We start from the raw sequence: 23,074 nt of genomic DNA on the forward strand, positions 1-23,074 counted from the left end.
AGTGCTCTCAAAGAAAAAGAGGAGGCAAGGGGTTCCTGGGGAAAGAAGCCATGGCTGTGGGGTGGCAAGAGAGCCCTCAGTGCCACGGGGTCAAAGAGGGAGGAAATCCAAGCCTGGATTCCCCCAGAGCTAAAGTTAATTTCCCTTCCTGGGGCCCTTCAGGGAAATACCCTCTTCTTCTAGGCCAGTCCTTGGAGGCTGCGGGGCCTTTGACGGGCAGCTCCAGAACATGGCTAGCGCTGCCGCCCAATACATATTCATGAGTTGTTTTAAAATGACCTTCCTGGGTAAGGTCAGCCCAGCCGGGGCCTCCAGATCCCCTGACTGGCGGGGCAGGGGTGGGAGGCACTTAGCCATCCTGTGGGAAAAGCCCAGGAGCCACAAGGCCTGGGCTGCAGCCCTGACTCTGGCACCCTCTTCTCTGAGGCCTCAGATGAGGCCCTTAACCTCACTGAACACCCCTCTTGTCATCAGTGAAACGGAGCTGAGTAGTATTTATCCTGCTAGGGTGACGTGCCGGGGGCTCCTATGGGCATGGGCCCCCAGCATCCTGCATGCTTTCAGGCTCCAGCTGTGGGTGCCCCTCCCCAAATGTGGGAAGAAGGGAGGGAACAGGGAGGGAATCTACCAATCAGAGGGATTAAGTTCCAGGCAAGTTTATTAGGGAAGCATGCGCCTTCCCCTCCCTCAGCCCAGCCTGCTGTCGCAGTCTGGGAACCTGGCCCCGTGAAGGCAAGAATGAGAAGGAGTCTGCTGTCCTAGGGCCTCCGAACCACTGTGCCAGCTGCAGGGATGCAGGATCCAGAGATGCCTTGTTATCTGGGGAGGGAACTACCTTCCCATCACCCCTCTGCTCTTCCTCTCCTGCAGTAAAAGTGTGTGTCCCCTCTATTTCCCGGCCTGACACAGAGTGAGCACATAGCAAATACTTCCCAGAGCAATGCACGAACAGAAGGGCTTGGGGACCACAATTCCTGTTCCCCGGGGAAGGTGAGCGAAGAGGGTCTGCTTGGTTTGGCCTGGCCCCTAGGCTTCTAAGAGCTGACTGCCTTCCACGTACGAATCGGCCAAAGGAGGACTCCTGGATGTCCTGACCCCCAGTTCAGAAAGGGCCCTGAAACACTGACCCCCCTGGTTCAAGTTCAGAGCCCAGAGCAAGCCTCATGCTGAGGGTCCAGCCCCACTGCAGACACAGCAAAGATCCCCATCAGTGATGTTTTATTCTCATAATCATCAGGTACAAACAAATGGTACAAAAGGGCCAGTGGGCCCCAGTCCCTCTCCAGGCAGGCTCCTGTGAAAAAGCAAGAGAAGAGAGTAAGGAAGACAAAGGGCAGCCAGGGACTGAGCCTGGCTCGCACGGGCCCATAACTCAACCACCACCCACAGCCCCACTGCTACTAGCCACTCCTCCGGGGTCGCTGGTTCACCTCTGCTACCCGGACCCTCTCAAGGTATAAGCTCCGTGAGGGCAGAAATGGTGTCTGACTTTTTCTGTATGTTTCCCATGCCTAGCACAGTGCCTGGCAGGTAGTAAGTGCTCAATAAACCGAGTACTAGAGAATGCAAATGGACCTTCTAAGGAGCCGTGATAGCTGTTATTTACAGAGAAGAAAATTCAGGCTTAGCAAAGGTTGAGGAACTTGTTCAAGGTCACATAGCTGGTGAGCTGCAGAGGCAGGATTTGAACCCAATGCACACAAAATACTACCCATGTTCACACACACACACAAAATGCAATTTATATTCATTGCGCACGTACACACACACACACACACACACACATGAATGAATGTCTAGTCATTGGTTTTTCTGGCTGGCACCCAGAACAGGGATGGGCCCACCTAGGGAAGGGAGATCTCTGTGGTTCCAATTGGCCAGCCCAGGTATGCCCAACCTTCACCTCACCACTGCACCCCCTTACCCAGCCTCTAGTCCCTGTCCCTCCAGGAACCCAAGTCCAATGCAGGGAGTGCACTGCAGTTGACAAAGTCCCGAGGGAACGTGTTGGACTCGAAGATGTTGTTCTTGGACACGACGGTGATGCCTGTGTTGTCACAGATGATGCGGGGCAAGGAGATCTTGGCCAGGGCCTGCTGTTGCTGCGGGCTGAACACGCCCTTGTTCTGCCACCAAAACCTGCACGGGAACACCGCTGGCCATCATGCCTGAGGCCCTCCTGGGCCGGGAGGGCATCCACTGGCTGGAGATGCTCCCGGATGACAGAGGACCATGGCAGACACCGGCCCCACAGCACGGGGGAGCTCCAGGCCCTCAGGCAGCCCAGGGAGGTTCAAACAAATAGAGCCCCACTCACAGCTGCCCAGCTGCCTCCCCCACCCACACCCCAGCAGCCTCCGGGCACCGCTGATGACAGACCAGGAGCCAGGCCCCCACTCATTCACAATGTAGCCAGGGCTACATCCACGTGGGGAGAAAGGCCCTTGGGGGTGGTTTATAATTTGTCCACCTGGAGTGGGACACCTTTTAAGAATGATCCCAAAGGCGCGATTCAGGCTAGGGTAGAACTGGGTGTGATAGATGTCAGGACCCCAGGAGCAGCCGTGGGAAAGCGAGGATGGGACCTTTCAACAGAGATCGGCGGTGCCCGGGACCCGGAGAAGAAGTGACTACGAGTGGCATTTTCTCTCTTCCCTCCTTTACAACCAGGGGTCCAGGTGCCTCCTTGCTGCGCCCCCAACAGATTCAGGGCGCATTAGGGATGACCCTGAGGCTCCCCAGAACGCACTCCTTCTAGCAGGAGGAAGCTGGGGCCCCCGAGGGTAAGGGACAGACCCACCGCCGCGCAGCGGGCCCGAGCCCCTCGGCCTCCGTCCTCACCGATCGCCATCGCGGAGCTTCCTGAACTGGGTCCCGATGAGGCAGGCGAGCAGCAGGCCCACGCGTCCTTTGCTGTTCAGGGGCTCGGCCACACCACCCATCCAGATGTCGATGTTGTTGGGCGTGCCGTACTGGTCCATCAGCTTCCTCGCCAGGTCCAGGTTCTTCAGGACCGTGCCCAGCTCGCCCACCGTGCTGGGCTGCGGAAGCCCGCAGAAGCGCCTCCAGGCATTGTAGCCTGTATGGGGGGAGGGGAGAGACGCCCGTGGGTGGGTCCCAGAAAGGCCACCTTCCCAACACAGCGAGGCCACGTACTGAGGTACCTGAGGGAGGGGAGGACACAGAGGGGCTGCCACCAGGCTATAAACCCCACAGGGAACCCTGCGGCCTCTCCAGGGGCCTGGGGACAGCTGGGTCTCTCCAGGAGCCTCTCTTTCTCCCCTGTCCTCCCACCCTACGGTAAATCCTCAATCGCCATAACTCCTGCTGGCATCTCCCGGCCCCCTGTGGAGATCTCAGACCCGTGATGGGTGCAGTGTGTCTAGAAGGATCGGCCACACCAGCTGTCCTATGACACAGGCACGGGCGTGGCGTGAGGCTGATCTGGGCTCCCATTCCAGCTCTGTCATGGACGTGGCTGGAGAACCTGGGCAGATTCTGAATTTCTCCAAGCCTCGGTTTCCTCATCAGTAAAATGGAGGTGATAATAATCTCTTCCCCTCAGAATTCATGTAAAATGAAGCAAAGTGAAATGAGATGGAGACAGATTTTGAGACTGTGGGCAGGGGCTTGTGGTTATTACGATGATGCTCTAAGTTGGAGGGTTACAGCAACACAAAGGAGGTGGGAGGTGCTGGAAATGGGGCAGATGGGCCCAGGGAGAGGTAGGGGCCTGACCTCAGACCGCATCCTAAGAGCAACGTTCTGGGGGTTCGGGGGAGCCCTGGGCAGCTGGGGGCACTGGAGAGGGCAGGCCCTGGAGTGGGAGGTGGGGAGGGGCGGGGCCCTCACCTGGGAGGCCGTGGTCCCGGCTGCGCTGCATGTTTAGAGCGGGCAGGTCCAGCCCGATCCTCATGACCTGCTCAAACAGCCGCTCCCGGATCTCATCCACCGCGATTTGGTTCTGCAGATTCAGCTTCGCAGGGGTGGCCATGAGGCCCCGGAGGATGGGGTCGATGCCACCTGGGGCGAGAGGAGCAAGGTTGGGGGAAGGATCTGGCTCGGTATCAGAGCTCAGACCAGAGTCAGGCAGAACCGGGGGGATTGCAGAACAGGGCTGGGCATGTGTGGCTCTGGTGCCAAGGTGTCCCCAGCGGGCAGGTCCTCACTGAGGCTTTGAGGTCTCGGGGGGTAATGCCATTCAGACTGGCAAGGCTCAGGTGCTCCCAGCCCCTGGCCTCCTGGGTCACTGAGGATTATTCAGTACAACACACAGGAAGGAGCCAGCTCCTACAAGCTATCTCCACCAGAGTTCACCAGAGTCAGGTGAGCTCTGCTTGAAAGTCAGAGGCTGGAGAGTCAGATCAGATCCCCAAAGATGGAAGGAAAGAGGATCTGGTCCACCCTAGTTCCCTGTGACGAAGCCCACCCCCATCCCACCCTCGGCTGCCAGCTAACTCACTCCTGGCTTAGGTCCCGCTCACCTTCCAGCACAACCCTCCAGCTGGCAAAAAAGACCTTGCTGAGCGGAACACGAGGGTTGGGCTGCATAGGCTGGTACTGATCGTTCAGGCGGAACATGAAGGGCTGGATGAGGGTGTGGCCATAGCGGAAGGCGTTGGTGAAGACGTTGGCGATGCGCGGGTCCACCGAGTCATTGTAGGAGCGGTACTCGGGCAGGTACTTCCTCATGGCCTCCGGCCCCAGCACCAGGGGCAAGTAATCTCGGTAAGTGATGATCTAAAGAAAAGTCACGCAGAGCAGCCTCTCCACTCATCCCGCCCAGCAGATTCTTCACCTGCTCCTGACTCAGGGGATCCCTCCCTCGTATAAGGCCAGAGATTTGCCTCCCACAGCACTAGAGCTGAGTCTCACAGAGTGGCACCGCATGGCATAAACAGAGCTCTAGTGCTTGCCTGCTGTGTGCCCTTGGGCCAGTTATTAACCTCTCTGAGCCCCAGTTCCTCAAATGTAAATTACGGGTAATTATGCTGCTCTCTGCCCTAAAGTATTACATAAAAAAAGGGCTTTGTTACTCCTTGCAGTAGCTCCCTTGCCCTTGTTACCCATGGTCCCATTTCTCCTACAAACTTATTAGCTCCTTGAGGGCAAGGGTGGTGTCTCATTTCTCTTGAAATTACTCAGTGCCCAGCAAGTGCCTGGCTCACAGTAGGGTTCAATATATTGCCTGTAGGAGGAGGGGAAGCAAAATGGAAAAGGGCCACCCTAGATGCTTTCTCCCAGTGAAAAGAAAAGAGATGGAACAGTCCCACTCTAGATTCTAGACTCTGGAATTTCCTCTGAGGTTTAAATGAATCTCACTTTCTTAGTACAAATTGAAAACTCATCCTCAGCTCCAGCAACTCTCTCTCCTCCAGGGTCAAGGAGTATTAACAAGGGGTGTGCATGTGCGTGTGTGTGTGTGTGTGTGTGTGTGTGTGTGTGTGTGTGTGTGTGTTTATGTCTTGGGGAGACAATGGGGATGCTGGAGCATCAAAAGTTGGGAGAAGGGAAATCCCCTGGAGGTCCAGTGGTTAGGACCCTCTGCTTCCACTGCAGGGGGCACGAGTTCAATCCCTGGTCGGGGAACTAAGATTCCGCAAGCCATGTAGTGCGGCCAATAAATAAATAAATAAAGCATTTAAACATTTCAAAAAAAGTTCAGAGAACACCCCCCCATGGATAAGCGAGGATAAGGAGAGCAGGTGACCTGTGATAGAGCTCTAAAGAAGAGAAGGTGTGCAAAGGAGCCAAGGGTGATGATGAGATGAAGGAAAGGAGAAGCATTTACTGAACAGCTACTGTGCGCCAGGCACTTTAGAACCACCTGTTTAAACCTCCCAGTACCATTCCTGGGGGACAGGAAAGTATCAGTAGAAAGGTCAGCAAGCCTGGGAAAGAGGCGTTGGAAGGCAAGTGACCCTTGTCAGGTGCTTAGTATCTGCCAGGTGTTTTCATATGTGTCCTTTAATCCTTACAGTATCATGGATGAAGAAACTGAAGCTCATGAGGGTTAATTTGCACTGATAAGATGTGGCAAAGGCATGTCTGGATCCCAAGTCTGCCGACCCCTGGCATCACTGACGCGCAGGACCGCCTACCTGGACCATGGCTCCCACGATCTTTCGGGCTTCCTGATAGAGCTTCTCTCCATTCCAGCAGGGGTTCAGGCGCTTGAGCTCTGTGGCCAGCCGGTTGTGCTCCCGCAGAAAGAGTGTGTGCATGGAGGTGAGCTCAGGCATCTCACTTGAGCGGCTGTCCCCTTGGGGAAGCAAGAGCTACTGTCATTCCTAAGACCTCCCTCCCAGAAAGGACTTGCTCCACTGAAACTCTCTCCCAAGCCAAGGCCTCAAATGCCCCCTACCCAGCCCTCCTCTGCACCCATCTTTCCACGCCATGCTCAGTTTACACCTCCTCTAGGAAGCCTGCCTTGATGCCCTGGTCCACCATAATAGCTCTTCCTCTCTTTAGTGGCACTGCTGGTCAGAGATGCTCATTCACTAAGCACCAGATCTGACACAAGACTTGCCACCTTCCCACACCTGAGACTGGTAGCACCTTGAGGACAAGGACCATGGCTTATGCCTTTTTGTATCTGACCCTCCCACCCAATGTATACCTAGACACATGGGGTTTAACACAGTGCCTGGTACAAAATAGGAGATCCATGAATACAGCTTGATTGACTTATTTTCTTGATTCAGGGAAGGCCAGAAAGTAGCATGCACGTTGGCTCTCCCTATTTTCCTGTCCATGTGAGACACAGTGAATGATCACAGCCCTCTCTCCTGCTAAAATTGGATGCAACCTCAGAATCCTTCTTAACACAGGACTCTAGAAAGCCAGTACCATCTGTTCAGAACTGCCATCCGCACCTTACTGCATGCTAATTGTGCAGCCTACTCAGGGCAGGGAGCCAGGGCACAGGATGTTTGAAGTCCACCCCTGAGACTGTGCAAAAGAATGAAGTGTGACCCTCTGATCCCTCAAGTCCTCCCCTAAACCTGCTCTGGAAGTACCAGAGGGTTAGGGCCAAGCCCATTTCTGCAGGACCCTGGGTTCAGTCCTCCACAGCTCTAAAGTTTGTCGAGAAGGATATTCTCTGAGAGCAGCTTTTCTTCCCACAACCTGACAGAGGTCACGACCATCCAGGCTGGGAACATGTGGCTCAACCCCATGAGGAGGCCAAGGAGTGCTGCTCTTCCCCCATTAGCCCAGAAAAGCCCACACTGGTGCTGACCTTGATTCTCCTCCCCAGGGCCCACCCATCAGGAGCCACCAGGAGGTGGAGAAAGAAAGGCCTCAGACCCACTGTTGGGTTTAAACGTAAAAGTGTAAAATTTCTGGGCACTACCACCATCATTGCCCCAACCACATCCCCAGGAATGCCAGCTGTTTAAATTGAAAATCCCACCCTCTCTCATTACAGGGAATCAAGGTGGATAGGCGGTGATGTGCTGGAGCAGCTCTGTCCAATAGAACATGAAGATGGAAATGTTCTACATTTGAGCTGTCCTATATGGAAGCCACTAGCCTACGAGGCTGTTGAGCATTTGAAATGTAGCTAGCGCAGTGGAGGAATCTTGTTTTTAATTTAAGTTCATTTAAATTAACTTACACGTAAATGAAAATAGCCATGTGTGGCTAGTGGCTACCATATTGGATACTGTGATTCTAGAGGGTGAGGGTGCCATGTTGCTCTCTGTCCCTTCAGTTCCCTGTTCCTGGAGGACTCAACTTTCCTCTCTCCCAGAGTCCAGAGGGAAAGAGAGCGACCGAGAAAGGGCTGAACAGATGGACAGAGGCTCGCTCCTTGGCCAGCCCTGAGTCTCCTTCTTAGGTCTGGGGTTATTGTTTTTGTTGGTTTGGGGTTTTGTTTCTGTTTCGCCTCTCTGGCTCCATCCAACTTGTTACCAAGGCAACTGGATTAATATCATGAAGTTGATGAGGACAGTCTCTCTAAATGCAAACCCACAAGGGGCTCTCAAACGGGCCCGCTGTGGCTCCGGTAGGGGGCGCCCCTGCGTCAGCCCAGGTCCCTGCCCAAGACTGACCTGCCAGGAAGCAGGGGATGTTCGCGGTGCGGTTGGTGAGCAGGCACGGGTCATCGTGCAGGTTGTCAAAGGGCAGCAGGGCCCGACCGTTGTCATGGAAGCGGGTGTTGACGGCCAGCAGCCCCAGCTGGTTGGTCAGGTTGCGCAGCTTCATGGCCAAGGGGTCCTCGCTGCCGTACACCATGCTGGCGTCCACGAAGGAGGTGAGCGCATTGATCTGGTTGCGGACGGTGATGTTGCTCCCTTTGCAGGCCGGGCTGGAGCGGAAGAAAGGGATGCAGTCGCGTTGGTTCTTGATGCGGGGGTCATCGGACGGGATCTGCGGCACAGAGAGAGGCCCGGCGGGCGCGCCGAGGACAGGGACAGAGATCAGGAGTGGCTTTCCCCCGCCCACCCTCCTGAAGGCCTTAATTCCCACCTCGGAAGCAGCCTAGAGCCCAGGACCAGAGGGGGCAACCCAGATACTAAAATGGAGCTCCTCGGCCCCCTCGGCCGGCAGGAAGGCGTCTCAAGGCCCCCAGGGGATCAGCCTGAGTTTCCACCAGCAGAGCGCCTCCACGCTGGAGGGGTGACGAGTAGGATGCTGGCGTGGGGGATGTGGGGCCCGCTGAAGGGGGTGTGGCCAGTCCTCTGACCCCTCCCCCCAAACCTCCTTTCTCTCCTCTTTTCTGTCTCTGCTCCTCCCTCCTCTGTTCTCTAGATCTGGTCTCTACACTCTCCGGGGGCCTCCTCTCCCTTTCCCCTTCCTCTCTCTCACTCTGGCCCCTGTGTCTCTCTCCCTCTCTCTCGGATCCTCCTTCCTTCTTTCTCCCCTCGTCTACCTACTCTGCACGTGCCTCGACCAACCAGCCCACTCTCAGCCCTGCTCCAACCCCAAAACCCAGCCTCTGTGTGATGTGGGCTTGGGGAGAGGGAGCCCGTGAGTGGGGAGGGAGGAGGACTGAGCCCCCGGCACCTGCACACAGAGGTTTGAGGGACGGTGGGAAGGTCCCTAGCCCAGAGTGGCGGGGGATGGAGGCTCAGGGCCAGCCTTGCTGGGAGCCAGGGAAGGAAGGCTGGGCAGGGAGGGAGGTGTTCCCTTCCGGGAACGCTGCCCCTCCCGCGACCCGGCAGGCTGGCCGGTGGGGCAGGGAGGGAGTACCTTGAGCGGGAAGCAGGGAGGCTGCTGCAGGCAGCTGGTTTCGCAGTTGATGCCAGTGAGGAAGGAGACACGGGCGGCTGGCTCGGGGGTGAAGTCGAGGTCGTGGTCGAGCAGCTGGCCCCACTGCATGAACATGAGCGAGCGCTCCTGGTCCGGGGTCAGGTTCTCCGTGGGGAAGCGCACGATGTCGTTCGAGACGGCGCGAGCCTGCGGGACACGGGGAGTCAGGGGCCCTGGCCTCGGCCGGGCCTCTCCCACTCCGCGGGCCAGGGCTCACCAGGGGCACCGGGAAGCCGTTGCGCTTGACCCCGGGCGTCCAGCCGAAGGGCAGGGAGAAGCCATCCTCGTACTCCGCCGGCAGCCAGCGCGCAAAGGCGCGGTTGGAGGCCCCTAGCGTGGGGCTGCGCCTGCAGGGGTGGGGGAACAGGGCGCTGACGCCATGTGGCCGGGACCACCCTCCTCTAGCCACCACCCGCCCGCCGAGGGGAGGTCCCCAGCGGCCGCACCTGTTGTTGCACTGCCCGGTGATGGTTCGGTACTGGTCCTCCTCTGGGCACCTCACCCCCAGGTCCTGGTAGGCGCAGCCGCTAGTCTTGGACAGCAGATTCAGCTGGGCAGGTGTCAGCACGTCTGCGGGGCCGGGAAAGTAGGGGGCGAGTGGGAGCTGAGACCCTATTTTCTATCCTCTGCTGGGGAGCCTCGGTTAGGGGGTGTGATGTGAGGACATGGAGGGGACGCTAGGATGCCTGCTGAGACCCCCTGGAAAGAGGGGTTGGGGGAGCCACTGGGATTGAGCGAGGGTCTGGGGATGTAGAGGGAATGGTACCCGTGACATTGAAGTGGCCTGGCCACAGGGGCCGCAGCTTCCTCTCCAGCAGGCCTAGGGCCACGTGCAGGTAGTCAGCTGCCCTCACTGCTGTCCTGGTGGCTGCCACTGGCTGCTTGAAGTAGGACAGGAGGTCCATGGGGCTGGCCGAGCCACTGTGAAGCCGCCGCTTGATGCTGCTTGGGGGAGGGAGGAGGGAGGGCCAGAGAAGGGAGGCAGAGACACTCAGCACAGCCCCAGCCCAGGGTTCTGGACACAGAGGACAGTGTAGACAGACCCACAGTTAGGAAGCAGGTTTCTCTTTTTAAACGGGGTTTGGACCTGGGTGCCCAGAGGCCAGGCCACGGGAGGCATGGTTTGGAAAATGTTCTCGCACCCAGAGCTAAAAAGACTGACAGGGCTTCCCTGGTGGCTCAGTTGTTGAGAGTCCGCCTGCCGATACAGGGGACACGGGTTCATGCCCCGGTCCGGGAAGATCCCACATGCTGCGGAGCGGCTGGGCCCATGAGCCATGGCCGCTGAGCCTGCGCGTCCGGAGCCTGTGCTCCGCAACGGGAGAGGCCACAACGGTGAGAGGCCCGCGTACCGCAAAAAAAAAAAAAAAAAAGACTGACAGACAGAGGGCCCCACGCCCAGCCACAAATTCCCCACTGCCTGTTCCTTCTCTGAAAGGCCTGGGACAGCCTTGCCCAGAGCCACGCCGTACCCCGGCGCCCCACCTTTCCCGCCGCTCCTTGTAGGCTTTGTCCACTAGCCGCTTGGCCTCCTCCATGCAGGTCAGCACCACTGAGGTCTCCACTTCCCCCAGGACAGCTGCCCAGAACAGGGGTCACGAGGTCAGGAATGGGCCCAAAGCCCCCATCAGGCCCTAGAGCCCGGGTGACTTACACTGAGGAAAGGCATCCCGGGGACTCAGAACCTCCCCCAACACACCACCTTTTCCCTTCCTTCTGAACTGTTACCTGGAGCGGCACCCTCAGAAGGCTGGGGCATGGCTAGAATGACCAGGAGTCCTGCTAGGCCCAGGGGCAGCTTCATCTCTGCAGCAAGACCCCAAGCCCAGTAAGTGTCCAAAGCCCACAGGGCATTTAGGGAGAAGAGAGCCCCATGTCCCTCTCCTCCCAGGCCCCTCACTCCCACCGTCACCCCCCAGTGCCCCCTCAGTGGGTTCTGCCAACAGACGGAGTCCAGGACCCTACCTCCAAAGTTCCCGTGCTCCAGCGGCAGTGACATCACCTCTTAGCTAAATCTGGGCTTTTATGTCCTCCAAGCTGGGGGAGGGGCAGGGCAGATGAGGCCCGCCCCTGGAGACTGAACTCTCTCTCCTCCCCGCCTGGGCCCGGGGTGCTTAGAAAGAGTTCTCTGATATGGGTGATACGGGCAGGAGAGGAGGGACCAGAACTGTCTTCGGCCTTTGAACTTAGCACCCCCAGAGTTTCTCAGCTCCCCACTGTGTGCCTAGACCAGTGCTGTCCCCAGGGGGCGCAGACAACTAACCGCACCCCCTCCAAAATTCTGGTTCAACTGAGTCTCCAAGGTTCCTTTGAAAGGGACAAAAGTTAGGAACTGACAACCTAAGGAATTATGGGAAACAGAAGGTGAAGGAGAGACCTGGAGTGATGATGGCCCGATCCGCCTCAGGGCACCTTGCCCCACCCCCAACAGTAACCTGACCCCGTGGCCAACCTTGATGGGCAGCCCTCCATTCTTGGAGAAGGCTAAAGGGACAGGAAATCTGGCTGGGGACCGTTGGGCTTCACAGGAAAGAAGACCCTGGGGGCCGTGGGCTGAGGACCAAGGTTAACTTCCTCTATCCCTCTCTTCATCCCCTTTCCTCTTGGCTTTTGGTAGGGGGCTGTCTCCAACATCCCCACCATCTGCCCCCAGATTTCAGGAACGAGGAGAGAAGCGAGCTGGTTGTGGTTAGTGGTCAGTTGGGTGACACAGCCCAGTGCCTCCCAGGGACAAGATCAGTGTCGTTAGGATTTGCATTAAACTTTTGAAATAGAAGAGGGAGAAGCCCTGGGGAAGACTGGCCAAGGGACTGCCATTCCGCAGCAGGAAAAGGTACCCTACGACTAATGACTGTGTCTGTCCACCTCCCTGTGCCCTCGTCAGGCTGGGCACGTGCCAGCCGTGGCCCCCATGTCCTGTTTGGTCTACCCACACCTCCTACCTTCAGATACCCTCCTGCACTCACTCTCGCCTTCTATGCCCAGACCACATCTTGGCCAAGGAACAGGGGACAGAGACATCTTCCCAATGTGCCCAGTGATCCTGTCATCTGCCAGGAAGCAGAGTCCAGGGGCCCATGAGAGGGGAGGCCATTCTTCCAGCCTTGTTCTGCCAGGTACTTGCTATGGGTGAACTTGGACGAATGGCTCTTTGTGAATCAGGTTCTAGAATTGTATAGGCTTTTGAAAATACTTTTTTTTTCATCCTGTAAGTAACATCTATTTCCATACATGAAATGTTATAGAATAAGTAAATAAAATATTTACAATCAGGTGAGGTTATGTGTAATTTTTTTTCTTTCCAGGTTTGCCATCTTTCACATAAATAAGAAGCAGGAAGGAAAATAATTTCCCATAATCCCACCACTCACCAATAACCTCATTTCATAATTTTATATCCTATATGTAGATATAATATGTATTTTAAGCAGTGATAAGAACATACTTTAGGGGAATTCCCTGGCAGTCCAATGGTTAGGACTTGGCGCTTTCATGCCATGGCCCGGGTTCAATCCCTGGTCAGGGAACTAAGATCCCACAAGCCACGTGGTGAGGCCAAAAATATATATTATTTTTAATATTTACTATTACTTTAAATATTATTTTACAATCTACTTTTTTTTTAATTTTATTTATTTATTTTTGGCTGTGTTGGGTCTTCGTTGCTGTGCGCAGGCTTTCTCTAGTTGCGGCAAGCGGGGGCTACTCTCTGTTGCGGAGCACGGGCTCTAGGCGTGCGGGCTTCGGTAGTTGTGGCTCGCGGGCCCTAGAGCGCAGCCTCAGTAGTTGTGACACAAGGACTTAGTTGCTCCGCAGCACGTGGGATCTTCCCAGACCAGGGCTCGAACCCGTGTCCCCTGCATTGGCAGCCGGATTCTTAACCACTGTGCCACCAGGGAAGCCCCTACAATCTACTTTTAATACGTAATTTAGCCTGGACATCTCTCTGTCAATAAAAAGATTTATTTCATTTCTATGTCTGCGTAATATTTGGTATGAAATACTATGTTTTATTCACTAATCCTCTCTCGTTAGATACTCGGGTCATTTCCTATTTTCACTGTTATAAGCAGTACTAGGGTCGTTATCCATGGAGTTAAATCTCTAGTCGCATCTTCAGTTATTTCCTTAGGTGAAAAGTCCTAGAGGTAAAATTGCTGCATATTTGGGTATCCACGTTTATAAGGCTTTCACCCTCCCATCAGCCATGCGTGGGAGCACCTGTTCCCCATCGCCCTCATCAACTCTGACGATTAGTGTTCCTTTACTCTTTTAAGGGAATTGTCAGAGCCCAAGAGGTAAGAGACATTTAATACAAGTTCCTCATAGCACAGATGAGAAAGATGGAGGTCTGGGAAGGAAATAACTTTGCCTAGGGCAGCAGTGTGGCACAGCTCAGAAAACTCTAGTTGTCAGGTCTCTTGACTTACAAATGAGTGCTGTTTACCCAGTGGCCTCTGCAGGTTTATTGCTGACCTTTCACTCAGGCATTTGCTCAATGAGTAGGTACCGAGCCCCCGCACATGACAGGTACTGTGCTGGCCGTTGGGTGCCCTCCGTTGAGCAAAGGCCCTTTCCTCCGTGAGCACAGGGGGATGCAGACCGATGGCAGCCCAACAACCTTGTGCAGGGCTCTTTGGGAGCATCAGAGAAGGCTTTTTTGAGGAATTGGTGCTTGAGACTGTCTTGAAGAATGTTTATAAGTTGGACACAGGGAGGAAGAGCATTCTGGACCCAGAGGATGACACAGCAAAAGCCTTGACACAGGTGGGCTTCGTCCAGACAGTTCCACCATGGGGGACAGGGTGGGGCAGGATGAGGCTGATACGGCAGGCAGAGGCCCAGGACACAATGCTCTTGCTGACCTCCTGAGAAGTTCTTGTCCTGAAGGCTCCAGGGAGCCACGAAGGCCCTGAAGTGCATGGTCAGAGTTCATTTTAGGAAGCTCACTGGCTGCCAAGTGGAATGTGCACTGAGGGGACAGGCCCAGAGGCCATGTGCCAGGCAGGAGGCGTTGCAGTGATTCATGGGCGTCAAGAGACCTGCCCTGATTTCTCACGGGTGGTGTTGAGGCAATGAATGAAAAACTAAAGGCTTTTCAAAGGATGACGTTAAAATGCCCTTCACTCTCTATGCATGTGGAGGGGGTAGAATTCTCAAGATTTATAATCCCCAAGCCACCTGCCTTTGGCTCAGGGCAGGGGCTGTGGGTCTCCGTTTGTGTGCAGAGGTTTGAGATGCTCTGTGATGATGTGAGATGCTCTTTATGATGTTTCCAACCAATTAGTAATGGCCCAGGTGGGACCACTGTAAGGCTGCCCAGTCTGTATCTCTGTTGATCCCTCATCGAGGCCCTATTTGTCTGGCTCAGGTGTAATTGAGGCTCAGAGGGCTTCTCAGCACGCAGAATAACCAGAAGGAGAATGTCTGCCCGAGGAGATATTTCAGACAAGACTTGTCCCACAACTTACCCCCTAGCTCCCTATCCTGGGGGTGGCCTCTGGAGGGCACTGATGAGACTGCTACACCTCATGACTATAGCCCTTTGAGGGAGCCCCTCCACCCACCCACACCTACTGCCCTCCTTCTCTCCACTTGCCTTCCCAAACATCCCCACTCCTAGGGTGAAATCCAACTGTCTATGGGGTAACGGGCTCTCTCTGCTACTGCTTGCAAAACAGCTTGTTCTTTCTTAATGCTGTTTAGGAAACAGTTCAGTTGGGATTACAGCCAGATTTCCTGTGTGTGTGTGTGTGTGTGTGTGTGTGTTTGGAGTGAAGGGGGCTTATGGAAGCTGGGGAGAGGATGGGGGCAGTGACTCCTCAAACACCCCAATTGCACCCAGTCCAAAGTCTTTGTTTTCTCTCTCTTTAAAGTTTTAAAAGTTAATTTAGAATTAGGCAGGTAATTAATACCTGGATATCTTTTGAATAAAATTAAAATATTACAGGTCAGTTTCAAGCTCCCTCTAGATTAGGTTATTACACCATTTCCAATTACAGTCCCTTTCCCCCAATCCTGAGACATAAACACTTTTGTCATTTTTGTATTTGTCCTTCCAAACCTTTTTACTTTACATTCATTTATACATATGGATCTGTGGGAAATATTCTTCTAGATTTTTCCATAAATGATGTCACATTATACACATTGCTCAGCAGCATGCTTCTCTCACTCAATAATACCTCTCGCAGATCTGTTATCATGTGCTCCTTGGAGAACTATCTCACTTTTTTGACTGTTACCCGGTATTCTTCAGATGAGGTATACCTCCACTATGCCACCCTTCCTCTGTTGATGGAAGCCGACATTTTTCCATTTTTCACTATTAAAAACAATGCAGCAAGAGCCTCCTTGTTCACACACACGTGTTCTCCTGGGTAAAGATTGAGAAGTCGGTCATGGGTTTTGTGCATTTTAAATTTTTAACAGATATCACCAAACTGTCCTCCAGATGGTAAAATTCTCATAGGCAAAGATTAGAATCACATTATTGGTTCAATTTTTATTTACTTGATTACGAGTGAGATTGTGCATCATTGTACGCATATTATCTCCTCTGTAAATTTCCTGGGCTTGGTCTTGTCCAGTTTCCTATTGATTATCACTCTTTTTACTGAAGTGCAAAAGTTATTGTGTGTTCTGGATGAACAGTCGTCTGTCATGTATGTTGCTAATATTTTTTTCCAGTCTTGTCACTTTTCATTTATGTTTTTTACAGGGTCTTAATTTTGAGGCGGTCAAATTAATCAATCTTTTCCTCTTGGATCTTCCTTTTCAGACTTGTTTAAGAGGATCTTCCCTTTTTCAAAAATCACATGTATATTCTTCTAAAACCTGAATACTTCGATTTTTCACATTTAGATCACCATTTGGAATTTGTGTGTGTGAACAGTGTAAGAAACCAAGCTACCTTCATTTCTTTCCAAATGGAAAACCAGTTGTCCCAGTGCCTTTAACTGAATAATCTGTCATTTCTCCACTGAGCTGAGATGCTACTTTTATCACTCACCATAAATGTGTGTGTGTGTTTCTAGATTATTCTATTCTACTGATCTACTAGTCTAGCTGTCAATTCCGATGTCGATACCTAAACGTTGCAGTTGCCACAACTTTATAATATGTTTTGATTTCTCGTGAGATAAATTCTCCTTCCTCATTCTTCTTTTTCAAAAGAATCTTCAACATTCTAACATATTTTCTCTCTTGTGAATTTTTGAGTGTCTAGTTCCATGAGAAATCCAGTTGAGATTTTTATTGATATTGTATTCAATTTATACACAAATTTGGTGACATTTGGCATCTTATGATATTAAATCTTCCTATCCATGCACATTCATCCATTCAACATGTATTTCCTGAGCACCTCTGTGCCAGCACTGTTCTTGGCACTGGGGATATAGCAATTAACAAATTACTTGGTCTCACGGAGCTTACATTCTTGAGTAATACAATGTACCATTTTATTTGTCTACTTTTATAGTCTTCATTGAAGTGTTATTGTTTTACCCTCTTGTTAGATTTATTCCTAAGTACTCTCTTTTTGGAAAATGTATATACATTTAGCCTTTAAGTTTCTCCACAGAACTTGTAAAATCTTATAAACATTCTCTTTCCCTTAAAAGCTTTCAAGGTAGGGATTCTTTTAAAAAATTAATTATTTACTTGTTTTTGGCTGCGTTGGGTCTTTGTTGCTCCGTGCAGCTTTCTCTAGTTGTGGTGAGCGGGGGCTACTCTTCGTTGAGATGCACAGGCTTCTCACTGTGGTGGCTTCTCTTGTTGCGGAGCACGAGCTCTAGGCGCGCAGGCTTCAGTAGTTGTGGCACTCAGGCTCAGTAGTTGTGGCTCGCGGGCTCTAGAGCACAGGCTTCAATAGTTGTGGCACTCAGGCTCAGTAGCTGTGGCTCGCGGGCTCTAGAGTGCAGGCTCAGTAGTTATGGGGCATGGGCTTAGTTGCTCCGCGGCATGTGGGGTCTTCCCGGACCAGGGCTTGAACACGTGTCCCTTGCATTGGCAGGCGGATTCTTAACCAGTGCGCCACCAGGGAAGCCCCAAGGTAAGTATTTTTAAAGAAAAAAATTTAGTATGCTTCTTTCGGTTCTCTTTAGAAGGTAAATTCATAGAGCAGAAAAACGTTGGACATTTTTAACCCTCCGTTCTAGAGAGGTTGCACTTCCTATTTACTGAACAAGATTAAAACATTTTAAAGAGTGAACATTCAAGCTTTTGTTAGTTTCAAATAATGGTTCCCAAATTTGTTTAGGGTAGTATTGTAAAGGTAAAGACAGTTAAGTTACATGACTATGCAAATGTTTAATGGTTATTCAGTTAACCCCCTTTATACTTGTGGTTATTGGTGGTGGGGGTGGGATGGGTGGTAAGCTTCCATGAGTCAAAGTTCTACAAAATAACACTAAAATTAAGAAGCAGTGAAACTCAAAGTAAAAGAATTCAACAGCATCTTTATCCATCGGACAGACTAGTTAAAATTTAAAAGGGCTGATAAAGCCAGTGCCAGTCAGCATGTGAAAAGATACGTGTAGATTGGCTCCATGCCATGGAATGGCAGTTTGGCAATGTCAGTTAAAATCCAAAATGTACACTTGCTCTGACTCAGCAATTCTACTTCCAGGAAGGAATTTATCCTTCAGATGCATTCTTAGGAGAACAGAAAGCACAAGGGTCTTCATTTCAGCCTCATTTGCAACAACCAAAAGAGTAGAAACAAGCCAAATGTCCATCAAAAAATTTTTGCCCTACTGTGGTACATCCACGTAATGGTGTTTTATGCAGGTGCTTTAAGACTAAGGAGGGAGGTCTATATGTAGCAATAAAGAAAAATACGCAGCTGAAGGAAAAGGGCTAGTTACAAAACACTATATACAGCATAATGCAATTCGCGCAAAGCACACATACACACACACGCCACGCACACGCACACGTGTATTTTAAATATACATAGAACATTCTAGAAGCAGACGCAGAAGCCTATTAACAGTGGTTACCTTTGGGGAATGGAACGGAAAAGGCTGAGGAGGTGGAGGCTTTACTGTAAAATCAATGCCCCTCTGTTTGAGAGTTTTACCAGGAAAATATAATAATTTTTTCACAAAAGAATTGATAATCTCTCCCTCCACTTCAACCCCCCCCCCCGCAAAGTAGTAAACTTTGATTTGACTTATATAATCTGAGGTTTTGGATTAGTTTTATTTCGATTTCTAAATATGAGGTCAAACATTACCAAAGATTGAAATGATGACTTTGAAACACCTGGCGTTCAGGATTAAGTGCTTCCCCTGTGGGAGACTTCAGTAGTGTGACCGTTAATTTGGCTAAATATAGAACTCAAGTCCAAATTTCTTTCTTTTTGGCACTTGGAAGATATTGCTCTATTATTTTTGTGCATCTAGTATTACAGTTAAATTCTCTGTTACAAGTAGACTTCCAGTTCTTGCAATAGGACGTTAATCCTGGTTTCAGGCAAAGCAGAATTAACATGGGCTATAGGATCTCATCGGCCAAACCTGACGGTGAAGATGTCACAGAAGTGAGACATAGAAGTGAAATTGTTGGAGAGCAGAAAATAACAAGAGTTGTGGGAAACCCCCAGGGAGACAGAAGGAGCCTGGGACCTGGTAACAGAAAGACAGACTAAGAGGGGATGAGGGCCAGGCATCTCCAGCAGGGCGTGGGGCTAGGGAGAACTTTCCAGTTATGCCGTCCTCTCTGCAGGGACTGCAGGCAGGAAAACAGCCCCTCAAGGCCAACAGAAGTTTTCGAGAGTGGTGCTGGACCCTGGCCAGGTTCGGGAGTGGAAACAACAGGTTCTTTCCTCTGCCCTGTGGACCAGAGTACTATGACCTAAGGGGAAGTCCTTGCCTTGACAGAGGAACATGGAGACTCCTTAATGGGTAAGGACCCACGGTTGAGGGTGGGTAGGAAACAGAGAATGGATGAGTCCAGATTTTAACACTGGAGTCTCTCTACGCTAAGGTATGAGTCTCCCACCATCCCCACGCCCCCTTATCTTTGCCCTGTGCACACTCCTTAACTCAACAAAAGGGGCACGTCCTGGGGAATAGGCTTTCATCCTCCTCCCAGGTCATGACCAAGTAGAATTTACCCCAGGAAAGTAAAGTTGGTTTAATACTCCAAAATCAATCAATGAAATTTGCCATAACTAAGAAAAATGGTATGATCTCTCATTACATGCAGAAAGATCATCTGACAAAATCCAACCTCCATTACTGATTGATTATTTAAAAAAAAAATGTGGAGGAAAGGGAACCCTCCAACACTGTTGGTGGGGGGGATGTAAACTGGTGCAGCCACTACGGAAAACAGTATGGCGGGTCCTTAAAAAACGAAAAATAGGGGCTTCCCTGGTGGTGCAGTGGTTGAGAGTCCGCCTGCCAATGCAGGGGACACGGGTTCGTGCCCCGGTTCGGGAAGATCCCACATGCCGCGGAGCGGCTGCGCCCGTGAGCCATGGCCGCGGAGCCTGCGCGTCCGGAGCCTCTGCTCCTCAACGGGAGAGGCCACAACAGTGAGAGGCCCGCGTACCGCAAAAAAAAAAAAAAAAAAAAAAATGAAAAATAGGGAATTCCCTGGCAGTCCAGTGGTTAGGACTTGGCGCTTTCACTGCCAGAGCCCAGTTCAATCCTGGGTCAGGGAACTAAGATCCCACAAGCCTCGAAGTGCAGCCAAAAGCAACAACAACAGCAACTAAAAATAGAGTCACCATATGATCCGGCAATCCCACTCCTGGGCATACAGCCAGAGAAAACCATAATTCAAAGAGATACATGCAGGGTTTCCCTGGTGGTGCAGTGGTTAAGAATCCGCCTGTCAATGCAGGGGACATGAGTTCGAGTCCTGGTCCGGGAAGATCCCACATGCCGCGGAGCAACTAAGCCTGTGCACCACAACTACTGAGCCTGTGCTCTAGAGCCCATGAGCCACAACTACTGAGCCCATGTGCCACAACTACTGAGACTGCGCTGTGGACCCCATGCTCCGCAACAAGAGAAGCCACCGCAATGAGAAGCCTGCGCACCGCAAAAAAGAGTAGCCCCCCGCTCTGAGAAAGCCCGTGCACAGCAACGAAGACTCAATGCAACCAAAAATAAATTAATTAATTAAAAAAAAAATACATGCACCCCAATGTTCATTGCAGCACTATTTACAATAGACAAGACATGGAAGCAACCTAAATGTCCATCGACAGATGAATGGATAAAGAGGATGTGGTATATATACACCATGGAATATTAGTCATAAAAAAGAATGAAATAATGCCATTTGCAGCAACATGGATACACCTAGGGGTTATCATACTAAGCCTGAAGTAAGTCAGACACAGAAAGATACACATCATATGATATCACGTATATGCCGAATCTAAAATCGGATACAAGTGAATTTATTTGCAAAACGGAAACAGACCCACAGACATAGAAAACAAACTTATGGTTACCAAAGGGGAAAGGGAAGAGAGGGATAAACTAGGAGTTTGGGATTAACCTATACACACTACTATACATAAAATAGATAACCAACAAGGTCTTACTGTATAGCACAGGGAACTATATTCAATATCTTGTAATAAACCATAATGGAAAAGAATCCAAAAAAGAATATATATATGTGTGTATATATATGTGTGTATATATATATGTAACTGAATCACTTTGCTGTACACCAGAAACTATTACAACATTGTAAATCAACTATACTTCAATTAAAAATAAATTAATGCTGATTCTTTTTTAAAATTTATTTATTTTTATTGAAGTATAGTTGATTTACAATGTTGTATTAGTTTCAGGTGTACAGCAAAGTGATTCAGTTATACATACATATATATCTATTTTTTTCAGATTCTTTTCCCTTATAGGTTATTACAAAATATTGAGTAGAGTTCCCTGTGCTATACAGTAGGTCGTAGTTGGTTATCTATTTTACATATAGTAGTGTGTATAAGTTAATCCCAAACTCCTAATTTATCTCTCCCTCCCCTTTCCCCTTTGGTAACCATAAGTATGTTTTCTTTCTTTCTTTTTTAAATAAATTTATTTATTTATTTTTGGCTGCGTTTGGTCTTTGTTGCTGCTTGCGGGCTTTCTCTAGCTTCGAGGAGCGGGGGCTACTCTTCATTGCGGTGCGCAGTCTTCTCATTGCAGTGGTTTCTCTTGCTGCGGAGCGCAGGCTCTAGGCATGCGGGCTTCAGTAGTTGTAGCTCGTGGGCTCTAGAGCGCAGGCTCAGTAGTTGTGGCACGTGGGCTTCGTTGCTCCACGGCATGTGGGATCTTCCCAGACCAGGGCTCGAACCCGTGTCCCCTGCATTGGCAGGCGGATTCTTAACCACTGAGCCACCAGGGAAGTCCACGTAAGTTTGTTTTCTACGTCTGTGAGTCTATTTCTGTTTTGCAAATAAAGTCATTTGTATCAGATTTTAGATTCGGCATATAAGTGATACCATATGATATTTGTCTTTGTCTGACTTACTTCAGGCTTAGTATAATAATCTCTAGGTCTATCCATGTTGCTGCAAATGGCATTATTTCATTCTTTTTTATGACTAATATTCCATTGTGTATGTATACCACATCTTCATTCATCTGTCGACAGACATTTAGGTTGCTTCCATGTCTTGGCTACCGTAAATAGTGCTGCTATGAACATTGGGGTGCATGTATCTTTTTGAATTATGGTTTTCTCTGGATGTATGCCCAGGAGTGGGATTGCTGGATCATAGGGTAACTCTGTTTTCGTTTTTTAAGGAACCTCCATACTGTTCTCCATAGTAGCTGCACCAATTTACATTCCCACCAACAGTGTAGGAAGGTTCCCTTTTCTCCACACCCTCTGCAGCGTTTATTATTTGCAGACTTTTTGATACTTCTTTGTAGTTTTGATTTAATGCTGATTCTCTTTAAAACAACAACAAAAAACCTCTCTGCAAACGAGGGATAGAGAAGAGAACTTCCTTAAACACAGCAAAGGGCATCTACAAAAAAAGCCCTATCACTGACATCATAAGAGTGAAAGACCGAACGATTTCTCCCTAAGACCAGGAACAAAGCAAGTGTGTCCTTTTCTATTATTTCTATTAAGCATTGTACTGGAAGTTCTATCGGTGCAGTGAGGCAAGAAAAAGAAATTAAAGGCATCAAAATTTGAAAGGAAGAAGTAAAACTGTCTTTGTTCTATACAATATGATCACATACGTAGAGAATTCTAAGGAATCCATTAAAAAGCTACTAGAACTAATAAGTGAGTTTAGTAAGGTTGCAGCATACAAGGCCAAAATACAAAAAAGTTGTGTTTCTGGGACTTCCCTGATGGCGCAGTGGTTTAGAATCCGCCTGCCAGCGCAGGGGACATGGGTTCGAGCCCTGGCCCGGGAAGATCCCACATGCTCTGATCCAAGCTGCCACTCCCACTGTCCTCATCTAAGGGCAGCCATCCTCACCTTTGCCCCTTGGCCCATGGAGAAAAGGAGAATGTGCAACCATCGGCCTGGCGGTTCCCCACATAGAACCCCAACTAATCACACTGTCACGGCCCCTGTGGTCCTTCTGCTGTTTCTGCCGCCTCTAGGCATGGAGCTCTGTGCAGAATTCTCCCACAGGTGCCCTGCTTTGAGGTCTCTGAGCGTGATCTCCCACCTGTTTTCGGTCCTTTCTGAAATCCTGCTGTTTCTAGTCTATTGGGTGTCCCCCTTCTTCAAATGGAACTCTGTATGTTGTTCATTTGCATGTTTGGCTGGGGTTTTTTTTACCTCTATTATTCCTATGAATTTGGTCCAGGAGAATCA

The 23,074-nt window shown here is 50.7% G+C and overlaps 1 protein-coding gene across 1 annotated transcript; it reads right to left on the minus strand.

Moving 5' to 3' along the window:
* Positions 1-1,201: 1,201 nt before the first annotated feature.
* Positions 1,202-11,163, minus strand: MPO (myeloperoxidase). The gene is made up of 13 exons (XM_079905490.1): positions 10,984-11,163; positions 10,741-10,834; positions 10,022-10,197; positions 9,702-9,825; positions 9,473-9,602; positions 9,196-9,402; positions 8,055-8,373; positions 6,102-6,262; positions 4,485-4,740; positions 3,853-4,023; positions 2,842-3,079; positions 1,925-2,139; positions 1,202-1,294 (listed from the first exon to the last, which is right to left on the minus strand). Exons 1-12 carry the CDS (start codon positions 11,057-11,059, stop codon positions 1,932-1,934), a joined length of 2,160 nt encoding a protein of 719 aa, XP_079761616.1. The 5' UTR covers positions 11,060-11,163; the 3' UTR covers positions 1,202-1,294; positions 1,925-1,931.
* Between the last annotated feature and the right edge of the window lie 11,911 nt (positions 11,164-23,074).

This window comes from Stenella coeruleoalba (genome assembly GCF_951394435.1).
Source record: "Stenella coeruleoalba genome assembly, chromosome: 19".
Classification (NCBI taxonomy): domain Eukaryota; kingdom Metazoa; phylum Chordata; class Mammalia; order Artiodactyla; family Delphinidae; genus Stenella; species Stenella coeruleoalba.

Excerpts from the sequence above, each read along its gene's own strand:
- MPO (XM_079905490.1), bottom strand. The coding sequence starts at position 11,059 with ATGAAGCTGCCCCTGGGCCTAGCAGGACTCCTGGTCATTCTAGCCATG. Across the intron at positions 10,198-10,740 it reads TACAAGGAGCGGCGGGAAAG|CATCAAGCGGCGGCTTCACA; the intron begins GTGGGGCGCCGG and ends TCCCCCAAGCAG. Across the intron at positions 4,741-6,101 it reads TCGTGGGAGCCATGGTCCAG|ATCATCACTTACCGAGATTA; the intron begins GTAGGCGGTCCT and ends ACTTTTCTTTAG.